At 28.1% G+C, this 10,519-nt stretch overlaps 1 protein-coding gene across 2 annotated transcripts; it reads left to right on the top strand.

Annotated features, from left to right (window-relative positions):
• The first annotated feature begins 2,143 nt into the window (after window positions 1-2,143).
• LOC113398473 (mitochondrial pyruvate carrier 1) lies at window positions 2,144-8,391 on the top strand. Of its 2 annotated transcripts, none has more exons than XM_026637225.2 (4): window positions 2,144-2,284; window positions 2,644-2,715; window positions 2,849-2,949; window positions 6,956-8,391. In XM_026637225.2, exons 2-4 carry the CDS (start codon window positions 2,648-2,650, stop codon window positions 7,129-7,131), a joined length of 345 nt encoding a protein of 114 aa, XP_026493010.1. In that variant the 5' UTR covers window positions 2,144-2,284; window positions 2,644-2,647; the 3' UTR covers window positions 7,132-8,391. The 2 variants fall into 2 exon arrangements, with proteins under 2 accessions (XP_026493010.1, XP_026493011.1); XM_026637226.2 differs by lacking the exon at window positions 2,144-2,284 and adding an exon at window positions 2,309-2,396.
• Window positions 8,392-10,519: the final 2,128 nt, after the last annotated feature.

Raw genomic sequence — 10,519 nt, 5'->3', positions numbered from 1 at the left:
CAATATGAAATTAAGCATATCTTAGGTTTCACTATATTTTAAATATAAGTTAGATAATTTATTAAGGTTTTGAATATGTTAAATATAACAATAATCAATTTTATTACAATTAATACAGTTTTGAGTTGTTATGTCAATATTCTGTTTGGTTTGTTGTTATTGCATATTGAAACAATTTGAATAGAATTAAGACTTAAATAAAAAAGTGTCATTTTACTAGATCTTTAAAGTGAAACTTCTTTGGTGTCGTAATAATAATATTTAAATGTTAAATATTAGTGCATCTTTTCTATTTTTAACATTTAATGTTATTGACATAAAGATGTTTCATTCCTGTCACATGGTGTAATTACACACACATTTTATTTCATTACTTTTTATACACACTGTACTGAAGTAGTTTATATGCTACATAGGTTTTGTAAAAGCAATAATATATTAGTAATTTTCTTTTTATACATTTCCATTAGATCATATTAATGTAAATAAATAGTTATATTACGTATGCCATAGGAATTTATACATTGAAGTTAATATGCTTTTAACTTAAGACAATCTCATTTTTAACTTTCAACTTTCTTATTTTGTATATTCATACAAAACTATTTAAATCATTCCATTAAAGAAGTCTTTATTTTAAATCTTAAAATTTTTATAGTTTATATTATAAGACTTTCTAAATAGAATGGCTATTATTTTGAGTGTTCCATGTTTTTGTTTATATTTAGTGCCTTTAGTTTGTTATATATTATTGATTAATATTCTTTTCATTCAATAATTCGAGAATCCTTCAATTTGTGTCCATTATGTATTTATTTTTTTGTCAAAATATTTTTCCTGTACTGTTTTTTTATCTCTAATGCATTTTTATACTAATTTACACTTGCAGGCTGCTCTACTTATTTGTTTTAAAGCCAGGGTATATATCCATGATGCCGTCCATTTAAGTGCCTTTTACAATTTTTTAATTAAATCTCATGTGAAATAATTTTGTTTTATTTATCCATTCTGCATATATAAGTCCTCAGGTATACTGAAATAGAATGCTCCAGTTTAAGTTGGGGTGATATTTGCTTAAATTAATAATAATAAAACAATTTTTGTCTATTTGTTAAGATTCCACTTTAAAACAAGTTTGGAGTTGTGTAAAGAACATACTTTTACTGCTCAAGGACCTATGTTACCAAATCCTGCTTGTTTGTTTACTCGACTTTGAGCTTTATAAATAAAATAATTTCGATCATTTAATCTATATATCTTTAAAGTTCCAGTGTTCAATATAACTGATAACTTAATTAATAATTTCAAAATCGTCATAGAGATTCGTAAAAAAATAATTATAATCTCACTTGTGGTCAGTTACGATCATGCTCCGCACATAAATTAGTGCTCCAACAAGAGCTATGTAAAGAATTACATATACAAGCAAGTATATCACTATTATAGTACGAAATAAACTCATAATTTGAAAAACTACATTTTATCGGTATTTTATTTTTATTTTACATTATGAAGTGTTGTGATGATTGTTGATTAAATAATAATTATTATGACGGTTCAATTGTCAAATATTTGAGTTTTATCAAAAAAGTTGCAATAAGAGAATCTTTTACCTTACTACATAATAAATGTAGATCTATTTACTTCATTCCACGTTAAATAAATTAATTTTCAATGAAATAAACTTAACAAATATAATTTATAGGTACTTGTATTTTTTTTGTTGAATTTACTCTTATCTTACGCACACCAAGGGCTATTAAAATATGGCCCTGTTTATACTAGTACGTAAGTTTTGTAGATCTTTCAAAGGTCTAATTTCATTTTATTTGCCATATAATATTAAACATTATAGAGATAAATAATAAATTAATTGTTTCTAAAATTGCTATCACTTGTAATTTGAACCAATAATTTAATAAATATTACAACATATTTGAAGAGACATGACCACGGTCTCACGTACAGGTCTCGTATCTCTGTGTTTAGACCTCTTTACGTGCCAAACCGTTAGATGACAATAGTCTAAAAACCTAAAAATCTCAACCAATAATTTTAACGAAACTATGATTCTCGACAGTTTATTCTATGAAATTTCAATTTAATTCTGATGACTGTGACATTTCTTTTTGATAACAAATGTCATGATTATCAGTGACTTTAGCTAGTGACACTGACATTGCTCAGTGCTTAAAATCCAATAAAAGAAGCACCACTGTGACTTTGTTTTAAAAGATAACGAAATATAGTTTTATAATAAGAGAAGGAAGGAAATATAATAAAGGTAAATAATTGTAGCATATATTTAATCATATAATTCAAATTTTTCATATGAAACCACTGAGAAGGTTATAACCTTGACATCTATTGAAAAGTTGTATACGTAATTATATACGGTAAAATTAAAATGTATTAGCTTTAATTGATAAATATATTTAAAACATGATACATAACAAACGTGCCTGCTTGTTATATAACTTTGGCAGAGTTCAAATGACTTAACAACACTTCTTAAATTCTTCAATAAATTTGACTCCAGTTACAAAAAATGGTTTAATAGAATTTAAAGTACAATATTTGGTTATTCAAAAATATATAAATCGTTCTGTAAATACGATATTAAAAAAAAAAACTTTTTTCCAGAAAAATGAGTGGAATGGCAAGAAAATTACTAAATCAGCTTAAAAGCAAAGAATTTAGAGAATATTTGATGAGGTAAATGTTTGTATTTAAATAATATAAATTAATGTTTCAACTTTATTACTGTTAGCTGTGTATTACAAAATATAAAATTATTTAATTATTATTTCATTTTCAAAATTATAATTATCTTTTTAAAACTTTTCAGCACACATTTTTGGGGTCCAGTAGCAAATTGGGGAATACCATTAGCTGCTATTGCAGATACTAGGAAGGATCCCAGTTTTATAAGTGGCAAAATGACTTTTGGTTTGTATGAAGAAAATATTTTTAATTATAGTCAAATAGAAACAAACTGGTGAAAAAAAAAAAAAAAATTTACTGCCAGTCTGTTTTATTCTTTTCAAAATTATTAACTTTGAAAGTCTCTTTCTATACTTGTTAAACAATTTTAACAAGCCTCTAATGTTATTCCTTTTGAATATTTAGCCAGAATCAGCTACTAATGCGTTTTCTATATAAGCTCCAAGTTCATTATAAATATGTAAGACACATTATGAAGGTTCAATTTCATTTTGATTTGAAGATTTAATAACCTAACTTTGTGGTAAGGCTTTTTGTAAGCCCATCTGGGTAGGTACCACACACTCATCATATATTCTACCAAAGAGCAGCAATACTATGAATGTTTGTGTTTTGGTTTAAATGGTGAATGAGCCATAGTAACAGAAACAAGGGAAATAGCAACTTAGTTCCCATGGTTTTAAGTGCATTGGAGAAGAAAGTGATGGTTATGTCTTACAGCGTCCAACTTATGTGGTCCATGCGTCTTCCCATTCCATATAAAAAAAAACTATGCCAAAAAATGTGCTGCTGAGTATTTTCATCAAATAAGTATAAAAAAAACATGTTTTGAAATTTTTATTGAACTAGTTTTCGCCCATTGCTTCGTCTGTATATTACGTGGTCGTAGGTTTTCAGTACAAAAAAGTAGCTTTCATTAATCAAATCATTAAAAAAAAGTAATCAGTTCGGTATTAGCCGTCAAAGCATAACTGACGGATTTACTTTAGCATTTATAAAATGAGTATAGATTTATGGTATTAGATAACACCATTTGTAATAAAATATGCTAATTATATTAAAATATATTACAAATACCAATAGTAAGTATTAAGTGCTTACATAAAATGTTATTAGAAATATTTACTGATAGGCAAGCTAGTTCATTACTGCATATATGATGAACATATGATGATAATCTGATTATCACTATTATGAATAATGTTATGTTGGCAGAGAAGAAATAAACTTTGATAAGAGGTCACATAGGAATATTTTTTACAGATTGCCACTAATAAAAAAAAAAAAAATTAAGTATAGACTACAAAAAAGTATTATACAAATTAATGACAGACAGTTTTCATTAGAAAAAAAAAATGAGTAAGATATACGGCATTCCAATGCTTTAATTTGTTTTAATTAACAATGGTTTTTTTTCCGAATACAATTAAGATATTTCTAGGAAAAAATATTATTTCATAAGTAAATATATAGTCAAGTGCCTATTGTATTATAGCGAGTGTGTATCGGTGACATGGAGGGTTTTTTCAATTATGTTTGAGATCTACATTTTGTTTGTATCTCTAGACTTCATGTAAGCGCTTGAATGTTATCTATAGATAAAGACGAAACTGCATTACTAAGTCAAATAAGACAATATTCCATTACTCGATTTAATTTTGAAATATAGAACGCACATGCTTTTTTTAAATTTTGAATATATAAAACAAATATTTTTTAAGATTACGGAAATATTAAATTATTTTAAAATAATTAATTTTAATATTATCAAATTAAATTAACTAATCTGATTAATAAAAAACTTGCCATGATTGCTCTCAAATAGATAAAGGTTATTTAGTCTGTTAGAGCGGAGATGGCCCAGTGGTTAGAACGCGTACATCTTAACTGATGATTTCGGGTTCAAACCCAGGCAAGCACCACTGAATTTTCATGTGCTTAATTTGTGTTTATAATTCATATCGTGCTCGGCGGTGACGGAAAACATCGTGAGGAAACTTGCATGTGTCTAATTTCAACGAAATTCTGCCACATGGGTATTCCACCAACCCTCATTGGAGCAGCGTAGTGGAATATTCTCCAAACCTTCTCCTCAAAGGGAGAGGAGGCCTTAGCCCAGCAGTGGGAAATTTACAGGCTGTTAATATGATGTAAAAAGTCTTTCAACGGAATATTTTATAAGATTTAGGTTTATTTGAACATATCAATCAGATTAAAATAATCACGACAATTTTAATTGACTTTTAATACCAAAACAGTCGCAGATAACGAAAAATATATCATAGATATGTTTACTTAAAAAAAAATCTGTCTACTGCAAAATCAACTCATATCAAAATATCTTTTGTAAGATTTATTCGTGATAAAATATTTAACTTTATCAAACAAAATAAAAGTACTTATTATTATTTTCTCAAACAAAATTCGTCTCATAATTTATAACTTGAACCAGAATTTTTGAAGCTATAAAAAGATTATTTCTATCATGGCAATAAAATCTAAAATCTTATGATATCTTAAACATCAATAAAAGGATAAAAAAACTAGTTCACACTTGATTCGACGATAAACTTGATAAATAAATATCAGATAAAATTTATTCATAAAAACCCGAGAAAAAAGTATTTACAGAAAAAATTTAAACAAATGTTATTGAGCTCTACTTTGCTAAAAATGAAATAATATATATTTTGAAAGCGCCGTTATAATAACCGGGTCAAAAGTCTGTATCGGCGCTCCATTGATGGTATAAAAGTTATTTATATTTCTTACAGTGTCAATCTAGGACCACTTATTTATTACCGGTGTAAAAATCAAATGATAAAGTTTTATTTTTCAAACAACTTTTCACACATCACACAATTATAAATCATATTTTGATGACCTTCGTGGCCGAGTAGTGTGGACACCGGTTTTCATGTTTCATTCCTCGCCGAGTCGATGTACATAAAGTTCATTAGTTTTCTATGTTGTCTTGGGTCTGGGTGTTTGTGGTACCGTCGTTACTTTGTCGTTACGTTGATTTTCCAGAACACAAGTGCTTTAGCTACTTACATTGGGATCAGAGTAATGTATGTGATGTTGTCCAATATTTATTATTGGTTTATTTATATTTTCTTCTGACTTCTAATCACATAAACTACTGGTTCTATACAAAGTTCTCTGAATAATAATTACAATACTAATTTGCATTTTATAAAATTATATTTGAAATACAATGAATTTATTAAAATTATATTGGTTAGGTTAGAAGAATATAAAAAATATATAAATATCTTTAACGTTCGTGCTGAATTTGTAAATTGGGTGTTTGTCACCTGAACTATTTTTTAAATGATTTTTGTACTATGAATTATTTTAAGAACACGAAGGAACACCACTGATCAGTGCCATTAACATCAATTGCTTGTCTGCCATTATAAAATATTTTTAATTTAAAAAGTTACATTATTCGTGTATAATAATTTTTTTATGTGTTTTATGATATTTTTAGCCAAATAATCCAAAACAAATAATAATCGCATAACTTAAGTTTCGAACAAACGCTAGTATGAACTAGGCTAGACAAATTAAACTAGATACCAAGTTAATTATTCTATTCTCTATGGATCTGATCTATATTTATTAACTAATATCTCTAAGTCGTTAAGGGTTAGTTTCACGAGAGACTGAAAACTTTATATAAATAATTCAAGAGATATAACTTTCCCTTTAAATCATAACTTGAAAATGTTGATCTACATTTATTAATGAACTAGTTACTCCGCGTGTTTTCACTCGTGTTAAAAGTTCCTCGTCCCCTGGGATTATAACGTAATGTAAAATAGACTCAATAAACGGGCTATAAAGTACAAAATACTTTTTTCGTATTCGAATGGTAGTTCCAGAGATGAGCTAGTACAAACAAACTAAGTCCTCAGTTTAATTATTATAGAATGAATTTATACAAGAAATTTACGCTTATCATGACAATAATCTGAATTTAAAGCAGGCGAAACTGCAAAGCTGGTACTTACACAATAATAATAAAATAATACTAAAATATTTTCATAAACGCTTTGTATCTGCTAGTATCAGCTTCGTGTGTATTTTTTTCTAGTTTTCAGTTAGGTATTACTGAAGCGTCTCCTTATTTATTTGTATAACTAATTATTAATAAAAAATATATGTTATAAAAATATTTGTATTATTGATTATTAATAAAAAAAATGAAACTTTTCTTCTGTTTCAGCTCTCTCGATATATTCACTCATGTTCATGAGGTTCGCCTGGAAAGTCCAACCGCGTAACCTTCTGCTCTTCGCTTGCCACTTCACGAATGAGTGCGCACAGCTAACACAGGGTGCTCGCTTCATTAACTACTATTATATACAGGCTGAAAACAAGACGACCGAAGCGAAGTCTTAAAGTTATAATTATTAGACAGTTTTATATCGTAGACAATTGTAGGTTCAATAATTTTGTTCAAAATGGCCACAACGGTTTCTTTTTTTTTAATGTAAATATATACATATATAGTGATGTATAATGTGTGTATATTTGTATATTTGCTCTATTGAGTTACCCAAAGTTTATATTTATTATGAAAGTTTGCCAAGAGTAATTTTGTGTAGAGAAATTAGCCAAATTAAAATAAGTTATTTTAGATTTATATACAGAATAAATAATGCACAATGTTTACTAATATGATAGTAGTATTTCAAATTTATATAATCAGTAACAATCTTTTAACTCGCAGTAAAAATGTTTCAATAAAGCACAAAATTAAATACGCAATTTTTAATGAATATTTAAATGTTTATACTGTTTTAAATCATTTTTTAATATATTTTAAATGAAATTAAGGGATGTAAATTAATAGAACAATTTTTCATTTCACTATTGTCCCGTAAGTCCGGATCCTATTCTGGACAACAGGTTAATCTGAATGAAAAGCTAATAAAACTTAGCTTAGTATCTTGTTTTGTTAACTGTATTTCCGATTAAATACGTAATGTACTTATATAGTATTTCCGAACGGGTCTCAGACTCTTGCACTTATAAATCAAAGTCCATTTTTTTATAAGTCAAATCGATTAAAGTAGGCGCATTGAAGCACTAGAGAATTTTATCAGAAGATTAAATTAAATTTTATAATATACAGTTATCACTGGTACGGCATGTAGATGTGTGACTGGTAAAATACTCAGTAGTTACTCTTTAACAACTTAACTAACTTACTCGATTTAATAACAAAGATATGATAACTATATTAAATATTATATTTTTATAGTAATTAATGAAATTTAATTTAAATACTTAACTTTTAATGAATTCTAAATGATTGTAAATACTTTTAAAGTATCGTTTTTTTTTCTTTTAAATCCGTATTTACAATAAACTTGAGTCTTATGTCTTGCGTATAGAGTTTAAATTTGCATGTAATATATCGTATTCTTCAGAATACACAGTCACCTCTCTGAAGGAGAGTAACTTATATTAAATTATGTGGAAATTTGAACTTTACTGCTTAGATAATAATGTTCATTAAGTTTAACACGTTGAGTATGAAATGTTTAGGGTTGTGGCCATATTATATGTGACATCGCTGTTTATGTACAAAAGTATATTTTTCGAATATTTATTGTGATCATGTCGATCTAATTATACTCTATTGTTGATCTGTTATCTATGGTTTTATTGACGCCCGTTAATGTCTCACTACTGGGCTAAGACATCCTACCCTTTTAAGAATTCTTCGAGCTTATTCAACCGTGTAAGATTTTCGTTCGACACATGCAGGTTTCCTCACATGAATTTTCTTCACCCCCTTTTACAAAATAATGATTTATAAACACGCAATAAATGACGAACACGCGTTCTAACCCGATATCTTTATTTATAATCCTGAAAAAATTATAATTAAGTGTACGAATGTACTTCTCAATTTAAAATATCTAAACAGTTTTCTCAAAAACTATTAGATTTATTTTTAATAAGACATTTAATTCGATTTATAAATTTTTCTTTGCAATAACAGTTGCTAAGGGCTAAAGAAATGTTAAGATGGTTACTGGCATAGTCTTATTGTATGTTAAAAAAAAAAAACATTAGTCGCTCACTTCATGGAATTTGAGTTGATAGTTGTTTCGCGACGGTACAATGGCTTCACAGGACCGTTTTCGTTTCATCAAAACAAGTTGATAGCGACCTGGGAATCGCGGTCGCATATTCACAAACACTTGTTCACAATGAAGATGTCTCATTGTTCACGTTTCTAAACGTTCCCTATTGTCTGAACGCCTCAACTTGGAAGGAAATAGAGGTTTCCCGCGCAATGCTCGCAAACTTTCACAGATAAGATATAGATAGTGAAGTGTGAAGCTAACGGAATAATGGTTTCATTATAGTTTAATCTTAGACGACTTTTTTTGTGTTTCTTATACTTAACGGTTTTAGTATTTTAATACAACTTGATATGATATCAACAGTGCTACAACAATGATGATTACGTCTGCACGTAATATAGGACATTATAAGTTACCAGATATAATACATATGTCTATTATAAAACCATTAGGAAACCACAAGAGGTCTTAGTGATAAGACCGTATTTTATATACATATTTTTATTGTTTGTATAATTTTATTTGGTATTTATATTTTGAAAATCTTTAATCTTAGTCCTAGGTGAGAAGAAGTTCTACAAACACAAATATCATAAACGTGAAAGCGCTTGCCGGAGCCGAGAGCAGCGAATTTGAACAGTGAAGAAACAGTACTACATTTACATTTAGTGCTGCAATTATAGTTACTGCTTGCAATATACGTACATTAATAGTAACATTTTTTAAGTAGTGCATCAAATAAAAAAAATGCACAGACGTAGTCTGTGGAGATTAAAATAACAAAAAATAAGTAAAGCAGAAATAAATAAAGCAGCTTGCAGCAGACTATGCGTGATAGAAGTGAACCTAATTTAATATATACCTAAATCTTTTTCTCTTTCTTTTTAAATCATATCATTCTTCTCTCTCACGTAACAAAAATGTGCCTAAACGTGACTAAACGCAACCGACAGCGCTTTCCAAGTTACATTCGTTCAAAACCGAATACAAATACTAATGTATTATTACAAAAACTGTTAATAAATAAATGAAACTAAACATTAAAACAAAAAAATAAAACTTTCTATTTGTAAGGTTTACGTTTAGGTATCTACGTATATCGTAACTATAGAGAACGTGACAACAGATTCGTAACGAAAAGGAAAATGCTGTGATTAGTCGGCATAGTGTAACATTTGGTACGTATCCCTGTCTTTGTCTATCCCAAGGCTCATAAAAGTCACGCCAAAGGGAGGGTTTACTCTAAAGAGGCAAATAACGGTCACGCGGCGCGTGATAAATATTACATAAAATATTTGCTACGAAAAATACAAGAAAAAGTAACATTAACCCCAACATAACGGAAACTCGCTCACGTTTCACGATATTAATACAAGTAGGTTACAAATAAATTGGTCGGAGAACGATAACTGAGCACCATTTCGTCCCCTTTCTGTCCCATCGATAATGTACGCTGTAAACAAACTTATTAAGCGACCCGCGTTACTGATACGTGTTTTTAACTTTCGGGTCCGTTTATACAATTTACCGTGATATCTAAGTTATTGTTTTTTGTCGTTATTAAAAATAGTTTTTAAACGCATAAAAATAATTATAATAATATTGAACTCTACTTATGAATGGTAATAATATATGTGATAAAAATAATTTCATTTTTCACCACTACCTTAACAACCACATTCAAAATT

Source organism: Vanessa tameamea, chromosome 12, assembly GCF_037043105.1.
Source record: "Vanessa tameamea isolate UH-Manoa-2023 chromosome 12, ilVanTame1 primary haplotype, whole genome shotgun sequence".
NCBI classification, from domain to species: domain Eukaryota; kingdom Metazoa; phylum Arthropoda; class Insecta; order Lepidoptera; family Nymphalidae; genus Vanessa; species Vanessa tameamea.
This window is presented reverse-complemented; position numbering and strand designations above follow the sequence as displayed.

Bases quoted from the DNA above. Each gene is read 5' to 3' on its own strand.
- LOC113398473 (XM_026637225.2), top strand. From the start codon at position 2,648: ATGAGTGGAATGGCAAGAAAATTACTAAATCAGCTTAAAAGCAAAGAA. The intron at 2,716-2,848 runs GTAAATGTTTGT...AAAACTTTTCAG, and splicing joins TTTAGAGAATATTTGATGAG to CACACATTTTTGGGGTCCAG. The intron at 2,950-6,955 runs GTTTGTATGAAG...CTTCTGTTTCAG, and splicing joins AAGTGGCAAAATGACTTTTG to CTCTCTCGATATATTCACTC.